The sequence below is a fragment of the Plasmodium knowlesi genome (assembly GCF_000006355.2).
Source record: "Plasmodium knowlesi strain H genome assembly, chromosome: 4".
Classification (NCBI taxonomy): domain Eukaryota; phylum Apicomplexa; class Aconoidasida; order Haemosporida; family Plasmodiidae; genus Plasmodium; species Plasmodium knowlesi.
The window spans coordinates 644,929-665,622 of NC_011905.2; the positions used below are offsets into that span (position 1 = coordinate 644,929).

Genomic DNA, 20,694 nt, shown 5'->3' on the forward strand with positions numbered 1-20,694 from the left:
TTGCATGAACAACGTATCATTTAAAACAAATAAAAGGGGGTATTAAGCATCGAATTAGAGGAAAAAATGTACATGCGTAAGACGAAGGAAAAAGCGTTGTAAAAAAAGGCAAATCGACGCAGTAACGGCTAAAACATAAAATGGGGGAAGAAATTGTAAGGGAAAAAACACAAACCTGACAAGTTGAGGAGGTCACGAAAATGGACAGGCGAAAATAGAAAAGTGAGGGAAAACACAAATCACCAGTATTAAAATGAGTGTCCTCCTTTTTTCCTGTCGAGTTGCATTATCAGTTGAACTTTTCCAGAAACATAACTTCTTGTACGTAAAAAAAAAAAAAAGGGGGGGGTACACCATACAGTTGCGCATGTGTACAACCTACGCATGAAGAGGTGTACGTCTGCGAGGAGGCACATATGTGATTATGCCAGTATGTATAAGTATGTGTTCATGTATACATGTGCGCAGTAGCGGAGAAATGCATTCACTGAGTGTTTTTTTTTTTTTTTTTTTTTTTCGATAAGCCCCAGTTGCGTTTTCATTTAAAAATAGCAAATGGTGGTGTAATGCCAATATTTACCTTTTTACAACGTTTTCTTTTCCCCCCTTTTTTGTGGGGTTGGGCGAAAAGAAAAAAAAAGTCTGCAACATACTTCACACTTTCCGTAAAAGATATGTATATCATTCATTACCTAATCCCAAGTCAAAAGTGTACCATTTGGAAAAACTGCAGCTGAGTTTATGTACACATGTGTGAGTGTATACATGCGCACGAACATGCGAGATGTACTTTTTTTTTTTTTTTTTTTTTTTTTTTTTTTTATTCAAAATTAACACACAGCTATGTATGATTTTTTTTTTCCTTCTTTTTTTAACACAAAAGAGTAGAATATGTTACCCAAAAAAATGAAGCACAAGGATCATTTTAACCATTTGTACGATGAGCGCTTAGAGGTACTCCCAACATAACACTTGGAAAATTTCCCAATGTTGTTTTCAGCTCCTATTATTACAAGGCGAAATTACTCAAATGTCCCTTTTGCTGCGATGTTTTTTTTCGCTTTAAAAGGTTAGGGAAAACAGCTAGCCAAAATGTAAAAAAAAAAAAAAAAAAAAAAAAAAAAATTAAAATGCATGAACAGGAAATGGATAAAGGTGTGAGATTATGTCACGATTTGTTTGCTTATTTTATTTTATTTTTTTTTTTTTTTTTCAATTTTGGGAAATTTCCGCTTTACACATTTGGAAAAACAGCAATAGATTAAAGCGACACTTGTACGTACGCAAATACGCACACTTGTTGTGTGACTCACATTTTGAAGGGTTCCCTGGGCATGAAAACATTGAGTCATTCCACCCTTAAAGCATTATAGAGCGTGTGCGGAGGATGGTGTGCTTCTTCTAATGGGTGTTGAGAGACACCTTTATGTAGAACAGCTTAAACGCTTTTTTTGCGAAAAACAAATCAATGCTCCCCGTTCTGCATAATGCTGGTGGAGAACGCCTTCATCTTGTTCATGATGTTTAGGTAGCCATTTATTCTGCTCATGGTGAGAAATTCAGAGATGCCGGTCAGCGTAATGAAATTTGGGTTCACGCGTAATATTTCCTCAGGGGGGTAACCACTCAAGCCGTCCACTAAGATGTACACAATTCCTTTGGTCAGCAGTCCATCTGTGGGGAAGGAAAATAGGGAAAAATTGAAGCAGTGTGCATATGTGCTAGTGTGGGGAGGAACGTAAAAATGCGAATCAAAGAACAGAGCAGAGTAGTGTGTGGTCAGCCCCTACGCCCAGTTGCTTCTCACCTGAATCCCCTAACCACGTAATGATCTTCTTCCCTTCATGTGTCTCCACCGTGGGGTAAACATACACAGTTGACTGGCACCCCTGTAAAAAGAAGAGAGTTCAAATTGGTGAGTATCCACATGGGAACATACATCTGTGTGTGTGTGTGTGAGCATACACATATTAGCTAAGCGCTGCTGCATAATTTGGCTGCCTTACCAAAACTTGGTTTTGTCTGTTTTTTAATTCTTCCGGCATGGGTGGGCACTTCCTCCCCAGAAGAATCACTTCTTGGCTTCTAGAGAAAAAAATATAAATACATTTTTTTTTTTTTTTTTTTTTTTTTGTTAAAGTGAAAAAGGGTTGCAGTTTGGAGCGGTGCTACTCGAGGAGGGAATAAACACAACTTGTGCATGCGTATTGTTGTGAGAGTGGAGATTGTCTGGCAGAATAAATCGACAATCACAGGTGCAGAGTAATTGTGTGGCATATACATGCACATATATTTTTGCACATATGCGGGTATGCAATTGGCATTTTGCTCCCTCGCTTCTCTTTCTCACTTGCGATAGGGATCATTCGGAAGTTCTTGAAAGAACTGCACGGTTTTCTTAAGCTTTGGGGTTAGTTGGTACTGCTCAATGTTTGAATTCCTCAGGGGCTGGCCTCCGGACATATGTTCAAGCATGTCCCTCAGGTAGCTATTCCTGCTCTTACAGTTTCTGAGGTTGCAATTTTTTAAGTAAAGCAACGAATTACATTTAAGTCTATTTATTTTTTTTTTATCAAAGAGGCTTAATCTTTTTATAATTTTGAACTCGCTTTTTTTGGGGCTGTGATGTTTTCCACGCCTCATGGAGCTAACCATGAATGAGTAGAAGACAATGATCTGTAGATATAAGAAGAAAATTTTTTTTATTTCCCTTCTCTTCATTTTTTTTTTGAATGGCGTACGGTTGATGGGCACATATTTAGGGGGCTGGTAGAGTGGCCATAGATGTGACGCAGGCCAAATGGGTTAAACACACATTAACGTTGTGGAACTCATTTTTTTAAAAAAATACATTCGTCAGAAGGATAAAGTGGAGTAAAATTTCGAGAGAGTTTTAAGTGAACACCATTAGCGCAGTTTAAGATGTTGGGCGGTCGCAACGGAAGGACAAGCTCTGCGCGGAAATGGGGCAAAAGAAGAATACATATATATACATGGACGTATGCATTTGATTTTGTGCACAGGTGCCCGCTTTATTCCTCCGTGTGTACAGACAGGTTAAACCAGCTCGCCGCCAACTCAGAACAGTTGTGTAGGCGTTTCATAAACAAGCAGGAACGGGTAAAAAAAGAAAAAAAAGAAAGAAAAAAAAAAAAGTATCCCCATTAACGCCCGCATGGTCTCTACGCTTGCGCGGAGCTCTATAAAGGACGCATTACAACATGTGGAGAAAACGTGCAGGGACGTAAATTCAAGAATGCATATATAATACATTCGTGCAGTTTCCCCTTTGTTGAAAGTACAGATGGGAAAACAAAAAAAGGGGGGTTCCTATCCCACAGCTGCATGTGGAAGTTGCGCAAATTTATTCTATCCCCATTTTTGTTCCTCATGTTTGGCCAGGTTACTATCCCCTGCGGGAAGGGTAAAAAAAAAAAAAAGGCACCGATGAGAAAATTCAAAGGGAACAGTGCAGTAGATGGAAAAAAAAAAAAAAAAAAAAAAAAAAAATGCTAAGTCGTCCGGGGGAACAAAACATACATACAGATGCTTCATTCGAAGCGTATTAAGTGGACCATTTCTTCTCCCCAATTTCATCCGTCCATATGTTCGTTTTTTTTTTTTTTTTTTTTTTTTTTTGTCATTTTAAGAAGCAGAGGGGTGGGCGCGCCAGGCCGTATGTATGATCTGAGCGCGCTTTTTTTTTTTTTTTTTTTTTTTTTACGAAATATAGGGTACGTGGCGTAGGGAACCTCTGTTCCATTAGAGGTTTCTACACTGGTTGGATAATTTTTTTCCGAACCATGCCATTTGTTTGATTCAGGAAGTCGTCCCCTTCGTGTCTGCCTTCTTTTGAAGCCTTGTAGGAGACGGCTAATCGGGGGGAACCACCGCAGACGTGGTTATGCGGTGAGACGACGGATAGATCGATATCTGTCCTCCACGGTTTACCACCCCCCCTCGTTTTACCGCTCGGAATCAATTTATAAGCATTATATCCCTCTCCTAAGGATGGGCGTGAAGGGGTTGTGGTCGATCGTAGCCCCCGTGGGGGTGCGAGTTAACCCGGAGATTTTCACGGGGAAACGAATTGCCATCGACGTAAGTATCTGGCTGTACGAGCTGACGTACGCGAACAACATGAAGGTACTACGAAATGGAGGGGTGGACAATATGAGCATGTTTAACGATCTGTGGATGGATTTCTCTGAAAATATGAACACCGACATGAGGACGGAAAACCTGAGAAAGGTGCACCTCTACTTTTTCTTCCTCCGAATATGCAAACTGCTCTACTACAACATAAGGCCCATTTTCATTTTTGACGGAACCCCCCCCGAACTGAAGAGGAAAACCATCTTCCAGAGAAACATGAAGAGGAGAAACGATGAGGAAAGGTTCCAGAAGACCGCCGAAAAACTTATTTATAATTATTACCAAAGGTCTCTATTAAAAACGTTGAAAGGTAAAAGGAGTACCTCGAAAAAGAAAATTGAAAATGAAGAAGGCGTCATCTCTCAAGGACAGTCATCCTCATTTGTTGGGTTAAACACCATAGTAGGAAGGAACCCTCCTCCTTCTTCTTCTTCCCCTCTCACCCTTTCTCCAGCTCAACACACATATGGGCTGATCGAAATATATGATAGTATTAGAGAAAATGAGGCTTCACTTGGGAGCATGGTAGAGAACATAGGTAATGTGGCCGTCAGCGTGAAGGACATCTTAAACATATGTAACGATGAAGACTTGAACAAGATACAGAACAAGGTACTTATGATTAGCAATTTGGAGGTACCAATTGGGGGGGTAAGCGAAAACATGAAGGATAAGCACGTTCAGAGTGATCTAAAGGAGACTGCAGAGAAGGACAACAGGATGGACGAAGCTGTACAGAGGGGAATAACAAACGATGAGAATGAATATGCAGTCATCCTGGCAGGAGAATACCCAACACCAAATGAACAGATAAACCATATGGACAACGAAATTGACGAAGAAATTGTGCGGAAGAAACACATGGCAAGGAAGAAGTACTATGAGAGCATCCCAAAAAATTTCAAAGGGTTCTTGTGCATGCGTAGACCGGTCGATATTATAGACATAAGCAACTACAGTACTGACATTTTGGAGTTCACACGCAAGCTGGGGGAAACCCAGTCCCCATCCAGGATGGCTCAGATGGATGAATTGGTCGAGGGAGACACACCCGGGAAGGATCCTACTAAGGGGGATATCTGTGACAAGGGCGAGGGGGTCGGAACTCCATTAGCGATAGAAAATAAGGAGCATGATAGTGCGGAGAAGAAGGGAGGAGAGGACAACGCATACGTTCTCCACAGTGGTGGGGATACCCTGGAAAAGGAACTCCCCGACGAGGAATCCCCCAACAAGGAACCTCCCCACCCGGAACAGATCAATGTCCTGGAGCTTCCGTCCACCCTGGACCCGGCTGAGCTCTTCCGCGAGGGGAAAGACGAATATAAAGTGTATTACGTGAACAACGAGGAAATAAGAATTCCCCTCTTCAAGGAGTTAAATAAGGAAGTGTTTGAAAAGCTACCCATCAAACTGCAGTACCAAATTTTGCAAGACATAAAGGAAGAGTGGTATGTCGACAACAGGGTAAAGGCCATAAAGGCCAAAGACGACATGGATATATTCTCGCAGGTGCAGTTGGAGACATACGTGAGGATGATTAAGACAGATTTCGAAATAGAGAAACTCAAAATAAAGATGGCTGAAAATATACAGAACGCTGAGGGAGAACTCATAGTTAATAAGGAACTGTCCAAACACTTCGACAACCTCAGTATCAGGGATTACAACGATATGGATAAGAAAAAAAAAAAAAAAAAAAAAAAAAAATACATCAATGAGATTCTGAACCAGTGTTACTTTGAGGGGAAGAATGACCAGTATCAGGAGCTGTACATTAAGGAGGAGGAAGAAGACGAGAAGGGACTTGTGATGAATGCCATGTTGAGGGGAGAGAGAATCACAGAGAAAGAGGAAGAAGGAGGCTTACTTCACGATCAGCGCACTTCGATAGAGGCCTATGGGCAAGTAGAATTGGCACGAAGGAGGGATGTTACTAGGCCAAAGAGGGAAAGGCACGGGGAGGATAACGAACCGGAGAAAGAAAAAAAGGCGCTGATAAAAATGGAGGAAGAATTTAAGCAGGACCTGTTGCTCGATGATGAGGAGCTTTTCGGGGAGGATCTCCTGCGAGGGGTGGAGGGAGATGGGCGGAAACTTGATGACGATCGGTTGGATGATGATAAGTCGGTCGAGGAGCATCCCCCCAACGGGGAAACAACAGTTGGGGCGAAAGACGATAACGCAGAGGAGCAAATCCCCCTGTCGAGAGATATTGATATCCACGAAAATAGGAACTTTACCCTAAATGTCCACAGCAGTGGAGATGACTTCGAAAATTGCAGCGTTGAGGAGAAGGGGCAAATAATAGAAATGGAGGAGGTGCAAATTACACAGGATATTATTGACCTAACCAGTCATGATGAACAGATGGAAATATCAATCCAAATTAATGATGAACAAGAAGTTTGCGAAGCATCCAATGAGTCAAACATCGATAATGAGGAGGAGGTACATGATGAACAGGTGCAGATTGTGTTGCCATCTATCCCAGGTGGTAAAAACGCACAGGTTGTGTCCCCCCCCCTACATGATAAGCTTCAAAGATTAATAGATAATTATTCCAGTGGGGAGGACATAGCAGATGGGGGACATTTTGCCGAGGGAAAATTCTCAGCCTCTGGACAGCCTTCTCCGGAGATACCCCTTTCGGCGTCTGTGGAGGTGGCAGCTGAAGGGGAGAACACGACCTTGCAACAAGCACCACAAGAACCACAACCGAAAGAGCGTGAGCGTGAGCATGACCCCATCCGTGGGGAAGAGGAGGAAATCTCCGAGGCGATGAAAAAGGTGAAGCAAAAGGTAAGGCGATTTATTACCAAAGAAAAAATAAACCAGCTTCTTCTTAACAAGGTGGATCTGGACACGATCGGGAAGGACACTTACCTGGAGAACGTTCTGAGCAATAAGGTGTTGTTGGACGGGTTTGGCCTAGGGGGTGAGGAAGAAAAAGATGAAGACAAGCAGATGGACGGTGAAGTCCCCGACGGAGGAATCCTGGAGGGCATGTTCCTTCATGAAGATGTCACCCCTAATGATCGAGAGAAAGTAAGGGATAGCCGCGCACTAGATGACTACATGGAAAAAGCAAACAAAGAGAACGAGGAGCTGGTGAAGGAATATAGGAAACTGAAAAAAAACAACATTGAAATAAATGAAGAAATGAATGAAGACATCAAGATTTTGCTAAACATGTTTGGAATACCATATGTACAATCTCCCTGTGAAGCAGAGGCACAATGTTCCTACCTGAACTGCAAGAATTATTGTGATGCTATCATAAGTGATGATTCCGATGTTCTTGTATTCAATGGAAAAACGGTAATTAAAAATTTCTTCAACAAAAAAAAAACTGTAGAGGTATATGAAAGGAAGCTCATAGAGGACAAGTTGGGTTTGTATCAAGATGAGTTAATTAACCTGTCGCTACTCTGTGGATGTGATTATACCATTGGTGTCCATGGAGTTGGAATAGTAAACGCCTTGGAGATTATTAAAGCCTTTCCCACTTTTGAAGATTTGAAAAAACTAAAGGAAATCGTATCCAACCCTTTTAGAGACCTCAGCAAGGATGACAAATATTTCAACAACGAGGAAGTTCAGCGTTTTCTAAAGACGCATAAAAATTATAAACTAAATTGGATATTTCCAAAGAATTTTCCCGACAGGGAAGTCTACAAATGCTTCAAATACCCCAAGGTATGTACAGACATAGAGAAATTCCAATGGCATCTTCCAAACCTAACTCATATTAGCAGATTCTTACAGAAAGAGACAAACATCGCGGAGGAAAAAATTTATAATGTGCTGAATCCTATTTTGCAAAAATACGATGTTAAAGTTAGAAGTTACCAGCTCAAGATACACGATTTTTTCCCAATGATTGAAAGGAAGAGAAAGAGCGTCGACAATTTGATAGATATCATTCGCGACAACCAGAAGGGTAAAAGAAGAAGCACTAACAGCGGTAAAAGAGGCAAAGACGCAAAGAGCAACAAGGCTACCAGTGGAAGAAGTTCCACACTGGGAAGAGATATCACATCACTCATTGACTTGAACCCCGCTGGGGTCATTCGGTCCAAGCGTATGACGACAGCATTGGACCACATAAAGGGTCGCGGTCGTTCTCGCAAAAGGGCCTCCCAAGGATAGATACGGCAATAAGAGGAAATGCACCTGATGATACGAAGCCGAACCCCTTTTTTTTTGGGGGGGGCCTCCCTTAGCTCGTTCCTTTTTGCCAACTGTGCGCACTCCTCACACTGTTACGCCTTTTTTTTTTTTTTTTTTTTTTTCGTAAGTTTTTTAGTGCATTGAGTTACACAGCGGCGTTACTATTAGCCTTACTATTAGCCTTACTATTAGCCTTACTATTAGCCTTACTATTAGCCTTACTATTAGCCTTACTATTAGCCTTACTATTAGCCTTACTATTAGCCTTACTATTAGCCTTACTATTAGCCTTACTATTAGCCTTACTATTAGCCTTACTATTAGCCTTACTAATGGCGTAATATTTGTGTTAGCGTCCCTACCCACGTCACAACTCTTGTCATCGTCACTATTGTGATTATCGAAACCGATACCCTCTGGGGTGTTGTCATTATTATCGTTCATGTGCATGTATATGCGCACGCAAAAAAAAAAAAAAAAAAAAAAAAAATTGGAAATGTAGAAAAGTGCAAAAAATGCAAAGGAAGAGAGACGAACATGCTAGATGGACAACCTTAACGTGAAGGGCGCGACGGACGTTCTATACACCTAGCAGCGTGCACCCGAAAGGTGGGCTGTAACGCTTTTTTTTTTTTTTTTTTTTTTTTTTTTTTCCGCCTAGTTAGTTGATCGCTGGCGGCACGTAGTTCGGGTCCTTCTTCAGAATGACGATTCCTTCGAGAGTATCGTTGACGGGGATGTCTGCGGAAAGGGAGGGGGGGGGGGGGGGGAAGTGCAATGGGGTAGATGTAATGTGGAACACAACCGTTGGTAGGAAGTGGCAAATCCAGACGCACATGCAACTGGTCCACTTACATTCCTCTGTGGCTATCTCCGCCCGGTCTGTGTGCAAAAGCAGGACAGGCGTCACGTGGGTCTGGAACCCGGTGATTGTTTTGGGCTTTCCGACTTGCCCGACGACGTCAACGGCCTGGACGAGGGTGAGAGAGGTAACAAGGATGATCATATGTAGGGGATGCAAGAAGGTGTAATGACAAGTTGACCAAATACGGGGGGTTGATAACACGTAATGGGTGTAAACGGGTGCAATGGCGGGGAGCTAACCTGGCCTACGCGCACCGAGATGGGAAGAGGCTCCAAGTCCTCATTCACGGTGACGAGCATACGCGGATAAATGCTGGGCACGAGGTGGTAGAGCAAGTAGTGATATTTGCCCAATATGGTTGTCTTCAGTTGAAGACAAGCGTGGATGGTAACAAGGAGGGATCCCAGAGCAACGTGGTTGATAATGGATCGATTCGAATGAAGAGGGTTAATAGTTAGTAGCCCTTTTCCCATGTACAGTAAACCTTGAGATAGTCTAACAACGAAGGTAGCATTAGCATCTTTACAATAAAAGGTAGACAACTGTCTTAACAATATAGCTATACGTGAATTGTTGGTCCCGGCACCAACGAACCCCAAGGACATAATCGCATGCAAAGCCACATCTGCATCCTGATCATGAGTCAGTTTGGAGAGAATATCTACGATGTTTGGTTTAGGGAAGGATGTAAATAGTAGCGCCAGAGCTAAGGGTACTGCTTTCTTCTGGTTCAAGTTTGAGTATTGTAAGAAGTGGTCAATGATTCTTGTTGTCATTTCGGAACTAATGTCATCCGTTAGGGCTATCAGAGCAATGTTAAGGATAGCTACACACTGGTCTAGATTGTCTTCCGTCTGGGGAACATTCCCTCCTGAGCCACTTCCTGCATTGGTATTACCTTTCCCATCAGGTGGACCAGACTTGCCGCTTTTACTACCTAAGGTGTTGACTCTCTTGCCATCCAGAGTGAGTCCTTTCGTTTCTGCACCCTGGAGAGTTTTTCCATCAACAGCATTAGCACCATGGGAGGGAGGATGATCACCTGGTTTTGTGAAACCATCCACATTAACCTTTTTTTCATTTCTCTTCTCCACCAAAACTTGTAACATTTTCTGAACCTTCAAAACGTCGTTGGACCCAGCGAAGGCCATACCTTCCACAGTGGTGATCATATATTTTGCGATCGGGTGTTTGATTATTTCTAAAGCTGACAAAGTAGCTTCGCATTTTTCTCTTGAACAGAGAAACAAAAGCCCTAAGGCAACTGCATATAATTTGGCGATAGGTTGGTCAAGCGAGTTGTTAACTTTTTCTCTCTCCATAACAGTATCAATAATGTATTCTGCAATTTCTCTATTTTGTGAACCCACAAATACTAGTCCTAATGATACGGCTGCAAACACGCTGCACTCTATTATACAGCCATTATCTACAAGTGGTGGTATGAGTACATCTAGGAGGTTCTCCTTCCCTGACCCAGCATATGCATAACCAAAGCCTAATATGGCTCCTATTTTTTCCATCGTATTCTCTGCATCTATGTGTTCAGATAATAATGCAAAGGCAGGATCACATTCGTTTCTCACATTGGTACAAGCTAACCCGAAAGCCATCAGAGAACCTGCCTTCACATACTGATCACTACTGTATTGAAATTTGTCTATTTGGGACAACCCTTCATCTATATTCCACATGAGGAGTAATCCCATAGATGCAGTTGCACTCATCAAGCCATAATCTTTATTTTTAAAAATCCAAAGAGACGAGTTAACTGTCATTAGTTTATCTTTACAAAAACCAGCATTCACAAATGCATTTACAAAGGAGGACGATAAGTTTTGCTTTGCAGAATCCCATACATTTGTATTCCTCTTTTCTTCAAGGTGTGTTTTGTAAATATCTTCTGGCAATTTTGGTTCTTCTACATCTAAATCTTTGGCTAGCTTCAAAAATATGGAAGATAAATGTTCACCTGAGGAAAGACTAGATAGCTGGTTCAGATCCATGTGAGGGTATCGAATCACTTCCTCCTGGGTAAACTCCAAATGGACTGAATGTCTAGAACAAATTAAAGCCATCTGCTTGCATGTAAGCATATCCCCACATTCAAAAAGGAGATCCTTGATCTTCTCTATCCTGTTTACCCTCAGTAAAATTTTTAAATATTCTACGTATCTCTTGTGCTTCTTTAAAATCTGTAAAATCACATCCATCAATTTGTAGTATTCCTCCGTTGAGGAACTGTAATGAGTTATGTTTAGTAGATATAGGATAGACCTTTCACACGACTTTTCATCCACGTATAGGGGAATGTCGTTAATTTTATCCACCTCAATCAACAAATCGATCCCCTCATATTCTGTGTTGTGGTTAAAACAGTATGGCACGATGATGTTCACAAGTTCGTAAATATGGTTGATCATGTGCACTCCTTTCGGCGTGCTTACAGGTGCTCCTGTCGGGGGGATGCTACTACCTGTCATCGTAGGGGAAGTAGCAGTCGCAAGGGAAGGGGATGACGATGCTACTGCTCCACCGGGAGTAACCACCGACCCAGAGACAGAGGATTCCTCCTCTTTTACATTTTTAAACTCTACCAACAGCTTACTAATTAAATTCTTTATGTACTCATGGCCATAATTCACTAAATCCCTTTTATTTCCCATGATGATATATTTAACGATGTTGTTTTCATCACCTATTGTCGTGGACAAGGCACTTATCATGTTACTCATTTTCTTTTTGCATTCTTCGAATTTCATGTTTTCATGTATTTCTAGTAATGTGTTGTAATGGGTCTTTAGTACCTTCAGGGCCAACAGAGACGATGTCAATATTCCACTGGTATCAATTATTTCCTTATTCAACATTGTAATGGAAAGGTTCACTACATCTGGATCGTCATCACGTAGCCTAGTAATCAGCAACTCCAACTCTTCCTTCTTTTTCTTCTCCTCTTCGTTCAGTTCTTCATTCTTGATTTTAAGGTTGTTCAATTTTCTCCTCTTTTCATCGGCTTCCTTTGGTTTCACGGGCACCTTGATGGACACGGCCTGTAAAATACATGTGGGGGGGAAATTGATATGAGGTGTAACGGGGACGCGGTTCCCCTCTCGCTCAATTATCAACATTGTTGAAAATTTTCCTTTTGATGATGTCGGATACAAGCGTTGCGCCGATACATAACGAGCACATGAGTTGTCTACCTTCTTGTCCTCAGCCGTCATAGTTCCTCCTCTCTTGTTCGGTAGGTAAACGAGTGGGAAACCCCTCAAGGACAAAAATTATCTGCACGTGTACGGGGTGGATACACGTCTGTTTCGCGCAAAAAATATAAAAAAAGAAACTGCCAAATGTGAACTATGCTTGCATAATCATCCGCGCGTCAGGCGTGATAATCTTTGTGGTTTATCGCGTCCAGTCGCTTTTTTTGTAACTTTCGTAACAATGGTCGGTATGCCCGAAGAGGGGAATTCTTTACGAGTATGCTCTTCTGCATGTATTTATGTATGCCAGGGTGCGACTCCCCCCACACGCGTTTAAAAATGTTGCCTCAAAAAGGAAGTGTAAATTGGCTCCTTCGAAACAAATGAACAGGGGAAGTACATTCGCTGCTTTGCACTGATCGGTTTGCTCCCTGTGTGAACAGTCGCTCCGAAGCTTTTCTTTTCTTTTGTATTTTATTCTTCCCTTTTCTTTTCTTCTTTTTTTTTTTTTTTTTTCTTTTTTTAAATCGTGCTATTCCAGTTCGGCTCGCGCTCGACAGGCGTAACCACTTTACCAGTTGGCGCTGCGCTGAGCCATTCCTTCGGTTCAGCTTCGAACTGGTGGCCAATGCCAATGGGGAGAAATATCGAAGATTGCAACGATGATTTCAAACACATCTGCGAAAATATAACTTCACGTAAGCATATTTCTTTTGAATTGGAGTTAAATCAGAATGGAGTGGGGGAGGCGGAAAAAAGCATTACTCTTCGTACGCGTGCACAAGTGCACATAAAAGTAAAGGCATTTCCACGCTCGCCACATAAGCACATTTGCGCCGAGCGTTCCCGTGCATGCATATGGCTACCTGTACGCATTATGGAAGTTATAATCGTATGCATATGATTGTATTTGCGCACCCGTTCAGGACCCTATTACGTTAAAAGTGTGAACCGAATAGGAGGAAAAAAAAGGAAAAAAAAAAAAAAAAAAAAAAAAAAATATCGAATAAGCTACGAAATGTAAACTTTAGGAACAAACACAACCAATTATTCACCGCAGTTTACTTTTTCCTTTCCCCGGTGTAAATCGCCTGAACAAGTCAGGTAAAAAAAAAAAATAAATAAAATAAATAAGGAACACATCACATCAGGTAAAATACGCATTTCTTTCTCACAAGCCCGCAGTTGCACCCCTCCCGATTTGTTACACATATACATGTGAACAAGAATAGCTGAACCAATCCTTCCTCTTTTAGGAGGCATACATACACACACACACTTCGACCAAGGGTGTAATTCCTATTTAGCTATTTGTTCAAAGGATGGAGAGGTTATATATATATATATTTTTTTTTTCTCCATTAAAATGGGAAAAGAAAAGGGTAAGATATAAGATCATTCCAAAGCTAACATTTGGTGATGAATAAGTTGGTTTATTTTTTTTGTCATTCTGTTGTGTTCACCTTTTTGCCTACCTCTTTCTGATGTAAAAAATTTTAAATGCCTTTTTAAAGGGACCAGCACCAAGAAGTTGCATTTAACTGAGGGAGGGAAACACCAATCAGTGGATACCTCTCGCCCATTGTTTTCTATTTTCGGCTTACCCAGGGGAGGATGTATATTACATCTCTCTGACGCGTGGTTAGTATTTCCCCTATTTGCTTTTCCTTCCCAAAGCTGGTGACCTCTTTGGGCCGCCTAACTTTTTTTTTTTTTCCTTCGCACCTTTTATTTATTTATTATTATTATTTTTTTTTTTTGACATTATAAGTGGGTGACAACTCTAAGCTGAACTGGGTTACCCCTCGTTTGTATGTACCCTTTTCTGGGAGATATTAGCTCCTTTTGAACTTCTTCTGTGGTCCACGCAGTAGCATATTCTTCGCCCCCACGTTGAGTTCCCCTCATCCGTTGAAATGGAAGTAGTAAACGAAGGGTGGGTTTTTAAGCAGTCCAAATATTTGAAGCGATTGCGAAAGAGGTACATGATACTAACGAAGAATTTTATCTGCTCCTTTAAGTCTCAGTATTACCAGGCGGAGAAGCCCACCGAGGTAGGTGTGGTTCGAAGAGGGCAACTAAGCATACACTCCACACACGCACTGTCTGTGTGTACCGCATGCCACGATTTCGCATTATTTATTATATCCGTGGGAATTGTGTAATTCCCTTACCTTTCTAACACGTCGGAATAACGACGAAAATGTATCTTCCTTTGGGAAAACGTGGCTCTTTCCGTGCGTTGGTTTTCCAATAGGTGTGGCTTTCCCTAGGGATGTACATTTTTGCCATCCCATCATGTATAGCTTCTTTCTCACCCTTTTTGCAGATCTTGTACCTGAATAATTTCACCGAGCTGACCTCCTTGGAGGATATCCGGAAAATAAAGCTCGTCGAAAATGAGTTGGGCCTAACCAACGTGCATTTGTTTAGCATAAGTTACCATAACAGAAAAATTTTGTTTGCGACTGTGGACAGGGAGGAGAAGAACAAATGGATAAGTAAGCGATGTGACCGCTTTCACATTTTTACATAACCCTTTGAAGCGTCACCACATACTCTGTGTATGTTTTTTCTTTTTTTTTTCAAACCCATTTTGCCCCCCTTCACAGAGCACATCAGCAGGCAAATGATCAAACCTACAGTTTTGCTAAGCGACTGAAGTGGAAGATTGTTTAGCGGCAGTGTCCAGGTGCGCGATGGTCACAGCAAGGGTGTCCTTTGATCTATCCCCGGCCCCCTGTGTCGCCTTCGGCATTATACCGTTTCCGCTGCTCTGTCGTTGTTTCCACATTTTTGTAATTTCACAAGACTCAATTGTTATCCAACGCGCGCATATAAAACTCCAGGCGATGAAATCTACCGACACGAAGAAAAAGAACCTCTGCGCGTCAAACCCGTTTCACTTAAAAAAAAAAATAAAAGAGCTACATTCCATCACGCTCATTTTCGCCAATCACTTCGGAAAAGTTGGCGTTAAATAATTATCATGTTTGTTGTTTTCGTCAAAGTTGTATACACAGAGACAATTCAAGCTGAGGTAATTTTTTAGATCTGCCTTTAGCCTGTACAAGGGTATGTTAAAAGGGGGATGATGATGATAATGAAGAAAGGTTAACAAGTGTACAGTAGTTCCAACGTAGGTACATATATGCATGTATAGACTTCACGTTGTGGAGCGATGTGGGTAATCCACCCTGACACGAAGGTATACGGATTGCGACATGATGAGTTGCGTCTGCCTCACCTGATACTTTGCTCGCTTTCCTGCGGCTCCTCAATTTTGGTGAGGAGGTTCAAAATAAAGGATTTGTCTTTTTTCTTTTCCATTTCTTTTTCCTTCTTTTTCTTTCTTAGCAACTCTGTGTTTTGCTCATTTATTTCGTTGAGGATGTCGTTGGTCATGTCATCGTTTACTTTTATCTGTTCGTTGTTTTTGTAAATGTACTTGAGTTCCTCGACTGCCTTCTTGTTGCCTAAGCGGTGCAGTGCGCGAAGAACCATGTGTAAAGGGAAGTATGTACAAACACAAGCGTGTGTGTATTTTCATGTACATATGTGCATGGAGAATACTCCAATGAAGGAGCCCCCAGCCCTTCCTCCATTTACCTTTCACCGCCCTATACTTTATCTCGTCGTTTTTGCTAAACGATAGTCTGAAGTCGTATTCGCCTGTCTTATTGTCCTTCAAGCTCTGGTGAGGAGAAAACGGCAGCATCGAATGTAATATGCACAGCAAATGATGAAAGAGGCTTAACTGCACACCTTTCATCAAACTTGTTTGATGATCATGTATGGCGAAGTTTCTCCCTATGCCTCCACACACCTCCAAATATACATTTCCAACCAATAGGAACTCACCTCGTACGCCTTTATAGCATCCTTGAAGTAAACGAATTTGACGTAAAACATGTTGCTGTTTTTTTTTCCAAAGTGGATGCCTTCACCGAGCAGTGGTCCATCTGGCGGCGCGTGTGCAAAGCGGGGACGAAAGAAAAAAATTATGACAAAAATTATGAACAAAAAATATGAACAAAAAATATGAACAAAAAATATGAACAAAAATTATGAACAAAAATTATGAACAAAAAATATGAACAAAAATTATGAACAAAAAATATGAAAAAAATTATGATAATAATGATCACAAAGGTGATGACAAAAGTGATGACAAAAGGGATGACAAAAGTGATGACAAAAGGGATGACAAAAGTAATGACAAAAGTAATGACAAAAGTAATGACAAAAGTAAACGAAGAGAGAAAAACATATGAACAGCAAAAGGAGGGGAAAAGAAAAAGGCATATTCCACACTGTCTCTCCGTATAGACAACATTATTGTACATATTCCCCCATGGGCACTCTCTTTCCCTTACATTTGCTAAATATTTCCGTTATTTCAAATCTGTTTTTATCAATAGGAATGTTTTTACAAATGATAATTCCATTACTGTTGAGAATTTCATTCATTTAGGAGAAGCTGTGTTGTGCGTCGTTGATACATGAGGGAGGGAGTCTTTCTTCTCCTAATGAGTGTAAATATCTCAAGGAGGATCGAACGGAAGGGTGTGTGTGTGTGTGTGTTGACCGTATGTACAAATAACGGGCCTCCTTAAATGGCGTTGCAGAGTAGCCTTCTCTTGTCGCAATGCGCACTTGTATAGAAATTGATTTATTAAGTTCACCTTCCTCCACTCCTTATGCGCAAACGAATCCTCTTCGTGACTTATTCAATTACCGATGTGTCATTATTGAACCAAAGTGATAGCTCAACGGATGGGGCTCCCACCTTTCTTACTGTGCTTGCGTTTTCTTTCACTTAAAACACTTGCGATGGCATCGCTCCCTTCATTTTCTTTCACAGATTTTTCACTTACCGAAATTTATTTCCACGGTTTAAGGTATTGAGTAAATTACCATTCCGTTCAACTCCTTTTATGCCCCCGTGAAAGGGAAGATTAAAAAAAAAAAAAAGTGGTTATTTCCAAATGCCATATCTAGTGATTTTTCTGGCGTGCCTTCCGTGTGTTTAACTTTATTTTGTTCTACTTTATTTCGTTTCACTATATATATATATATTTTTTTTTTTTTTTTTTTTTTTTTTTTTTGTGCGTACGTCCGTTTGTACAGCTTTTTCGGTGCGCAAAAAGGAAATGCCCGCTTCGCCCCTTTGCCAAGGAGATCCTTTCGTTTTACTGATTGTGGTGAACTGTTGCGCGCTTCTCCCCTTTAGGGTAAATTGGCATTGTGGCGTAATCTTAAGCGGAATGAAATATTTATGAAAAACGGTGTGAGTAAAAAGATGAGGAGAGGAGGATAGACGAAGCTGCGATCAACAGTCGTACAATGGTTCATTTGGGGTAAAGCGCCCCGAGGAATTCCAAATATCAAACGTTCTTTTTTCACAACTTGTAATCAGTTATTAGTGCCCCCCAATTAATAACCCCTCTGGGGTAAACTCTGTATGACCCTTCAATTGGGATACGCAAAATCGGAAGGGAAAAAGCGGAGACATGGACAAATGGAAAGCCCGGCAGACCTATGCCCACTTAGCCATTCATTGTGGAGTATTAGTTGTTCGTCATGGATGAAGACACACCTGTGTGCATTTATTTGCCACCACCACCACCCGATCGTGTGGACACAAAAAAGACGAACTGGTCGCGGCAAACAGTCTGCACATTGGTTGACGGAAATTCGAATGAAGTTGTACTCGGAGATTACAAAAAAAAAAAAAAAAAATAAAATAAATAAATAAAATAAGTACCTCGGGAGGAACGGTGCAATGGTGCAAAGGGGCAATGTTACAAAGGAAAAATTGTCCAAATGAACGAGCGCTACTCGCATCATTGCGCGGTTTCGTCTGCGCCATCGGTTGCATCTTCGGCGTATACCTCCTCTGTTGCTTCTTCTTCTTCCTGCACTTCATCATTCTCCTCTACCGCGTCTACCACGTCTTCTTCCTCTTCCTCTTCTTCCTCTTCTTCCGCTTCTTCTTCTTCTTCTTGTTGTTCCATCTCCGCCTCCGTGCTGTCCGACTCGTCCATCTCCCGCCTCTCCTGGTATCGCAACACGCCCCGGAAGACGTCTTTGATCTCGCTAAGTATGAACTTAAAATCATTTTTTCGGATGCGCAGAGTGTTCACGTCGGCTACGGTATCGTATGTAATTTGCTCCGAATTACTGTATGCAATTTTAGAAAAAACGGAAGGCCAGTAATCCTTCTTGTTTAGAGGAGTAAATCCATATAGAAGTGTATCATCTGAATCGTTAATGTGACAAACCACCAGGTGGTATGTCTTATACTTATCATTACAGTAGGATTGAAATGAGGAAAACATGTTGGAAAGAAATTTCAACTCAAATGGATGAGTATATGAATTTTTAGCTGTTTGAAAAATGTCCATAAATATTTTTAACTTAGATGTAATGTTGATAGTTTTTTTATTACTCTCCATTATTTTTTTAATTAGGACACTTAAATAGCTAGCTGCGTTTTTGTGTAGATGCTTCTCAATAAGCTTGTCGTAAATTTCTGACTGCTTTAGTCGGTCCTTAAAAATGTTGTAGAGAAAATCTGACGTTTTGAGGCAATTATACAAATATGAATCCATTTTTTTGATTCTGTTAATATATATGTAGATAAGGACGATCATGAAGTAAAAGGAATCACTATTGTACAGAACGTAGGTTCTTCGTTTCCATGCGAGACTATTCATTGGCTTGATTATTTTTATAAAAGCCTTTAGCTTAATGAGGATTTCATTCTGCTTTTTTAAATCCAATTGCCTGAAATTTCCTGTGAATTCTTTTATCTCTATGTGACACATGGTTCGAATTTTATTGAAGGTATTCTTAACATTCTTGTGGTCGTAGATGTATATGCGTTCATCTATTTCTAGCGACTCGTTTAGTGACATGAAGGACAACATGGGTAGCAGCCCTCGCTCACGATCGAACGAGATAAAGTGTCCATTCGATATATTCATCGAGTCGTTATGTAAATTTTTTATCTCTTTGTTGTAATAATCATATGTTATTGCGTCTGTTTTTAAGTAGGAAATTAAGGATACGCTTGAGATGAAGATAATTGCTGAGGAGTCGTCTTCGCCCACGCATTGGATGAATGGGTAAATCATTAGACACATGCACTTGTTTTCTTCCTTCACAGTGTTGTAATAATTTTGCAACTTCTGTTGAGCGTTCTTTTTCCCTTTTCCTCCTTTCATCGGATCGTTACTTTCTTTATCCGCTGCGCCCTTATCGGTTGCGCCCTTATCCGTTGCACCCTTATCGGTTTCGTCCTCCCCGGTGGCGTTCCCCTTCCCCCCGACAGCGCTACTATATATCGCCATCACGTCCATCATCTCCCCCTCAGTTAGAACCAAGTCCCACTTATCACTCGTTTCAAAAATCTCATGGTAAGGCCTCCTATTGTCGATAACGAAGAATTTCAAATACCCCACGTAGTTCTTGTTCATAATATTTGTAAAAAAATTTTCCACGAGGGTGTACACATCTCCATCTGTATTCATATGTGAACACATCCCAATCATTATCACCTCATAGAAGTAGTCTCTATAGTAGTTCATATTTTTGGAATACACATCTTCGTACTTCTTGCAAAAGTTTAGTAGGTCCTCCTTCTTTTCGATCCCATAACTAAATATATTGATATCTCTTTTTACATTTTTGTGAAAGTGTAAAATGTGCTCCGTGCAAATGGAGTCTATGTCGTTGTAGTAGAAAATGAAAATGTTGAATTTGAACTCCTCGTTTTTTCTGCTGGACAACTCCTTGATTTCTCTGTTCACGCGCATGTAGTGGTTCACGAATTCCTCCGCCTTTACGAACCCCATCTTGGAGGTGCAAAATAGGTTTGTACGTGGGAAGCAGAAGGAACTTTCCTGTTTAAAAGCGGCACGGTTAGGGCATTTCGGGGAGGCTCCCTCAGAAGCGAATCGCTTCACATCTGTGCACCGAGGTAGCCTATCGACCTTTCCCCGTCGACCCCTCTTACATCGCAGCGAGCGTACACTTAGCTCTGTCTGCTCTATGTACTTTCTTACACGTCTTAGTGTATATGGTTAATGAAGGAATTGTGACTATACAGCAAGCCACTTTTTTTCCTTCTTTTTAACGTTCACTTATCAGGGGTGCCCTCGTCCCTGAGCATATATGCCTCGACAGCGTTTGTGAGGAAGCTATGTCTCCCTTCTCCAAGGTGAAGATAATATGAGAATTTCCTTGGAAGTCGCGATGGGGAGGGGGCAATTATTTTTTCCTCTTCAAATA

The 20,694-nt window shown here is 41.2% G+C and overlaps 6 protein-coding genes across 6 annotated transcripts; 2 read left to right on the plus strand and 4 right to left on the minus strand.

Moving 5' to 3' along the window:
• Nucleotides 1-1,465: 1,465 nt before the first annotated feature.
• On the minus strand, nucleotides 1,466-2,721 carry PKNH_0414800 (cysteine desulfuration protein SufE, putative; the record flags this gene model as incomplete). The annotated part of the gene is made up of 4 exons (XM_002257936.1): nucleotides 1,466-1,674; nucleotides 1,808-1,889; nucleotides 2,007-2,085; nucleotides 2,351-2,721. 4 exons carry the CDS (start codon nucleotides 2,719-2,721, stop codon nucleotides 1,466-1,468), a joined length of 741 nt encoding a protein of 246 aa, XP_002257972.1.
• A 1,290-nt stretch (nucleotides 2,722-4,011) lies between these two features.
• Nucleotides 4,012-8,307, plus strand: PKNH_0414900 (DNA repair protein RAD2, putative; the record flags this gene model as incomplete). The annotated part of the gene is made up of 1 exon (XM_002257937.1): nucleotides 4,012-8,307. The coding sequence occupies one exon, from the start codon at nucleotides 4,012-4,014 to the stop codon at nucleotides 8,305-8,307; it is 4,296 nt and encodes a 1,431-aa protein (XP_002257973.1).
• Nucleotides 8,308-8,989: 682 nt separating this feature from the next.
• Nucleotides 8,990-12,420, minus strand: PKNH_0415000 (26S proteasome regulatory subunit RPN1, putative; the record flags this gene model as incomplete). Its single annotated transcript, XM_002257938.1, has 4 exons — nucleotides 8,990-9,069; nucleotides 9,184-9,298; nucleotides 9,433-12,246; nucleotides 12,400-12,420. The coding sequence occupies 4 exons, from the start codon at nucleotides 12,418-12,420 to the stop codon at nucleotides 8,990-8,992; spliced, it is 3,030 nt and encodes a 1,009-aa protein (XP_002257974.1).
• Nucleotides 12,421-14,315: 1,895 nt separating this feature from the next.
• On the plus strand, nucleotides 14,316-15,061 carry PKNH_0415100 (PH domain-containing protein, putative; the record flags this gene model as incomplete). The annotated part of the gene is made up of 3 exons (XM_002257939.1): nucleotides 14,316-14,453; nucleotides 14,729-14,900; nucleotides 15,012-15,061. The coding sequence occupies 3 exons, from the start codon at nucleotides 14,316-14,318 to the stop codon at nucleotides 15,059-15,061; spliced, it is 360 nt and encodes a 119-aa protein (XP_002257975.1).
• A 294-nt stretch (nucleotides 15,062-15,355) lies between these two features.
• Nucleotides 15,356-16,869, minus strand: PKNH_0415200 (RNA-binding protein, putative; the record flags this gene model as incomplete). Its single annotated transcript, XM_002257940.1, has 5 exons — nucleotides 15,356-15,464; nucleotides 15,647-15,875; nucleotides 16,009-16,093; nucleotides 16,261-16,361; nucleotides 16,776-16,869. 5 exons carry the CDS (start codon nucleotides 16,867-16,869, stop codon nucleotides 15,356-15,358), a joined length of 618 nt encoding a protein of 205 aa, XP_002257976.1.
• Nucleotides 16,870-18,245: 1,376 nt separating this feature from the next.
• PKNH_0415300 (conserved Plasmodium protein, unknown function) lies at nucleotides 18,246-20,258 on the minus strand (the record flags this gene model as incomplete). Its single annotated transcript, XM_002257941.1, has 1 exon — nucleotides 18,246-20,258. One exon carries the CDS (start codon nucleotides 20,256-20,258, stop codon nucleotides 18,246-18,248), a length of 2,013 nt encoding a protein of 670 aa, XP_002257977.1.
• Between the last annotated feature and the right edge of the window lie 436 nt (nucleotides 20,259-20,694).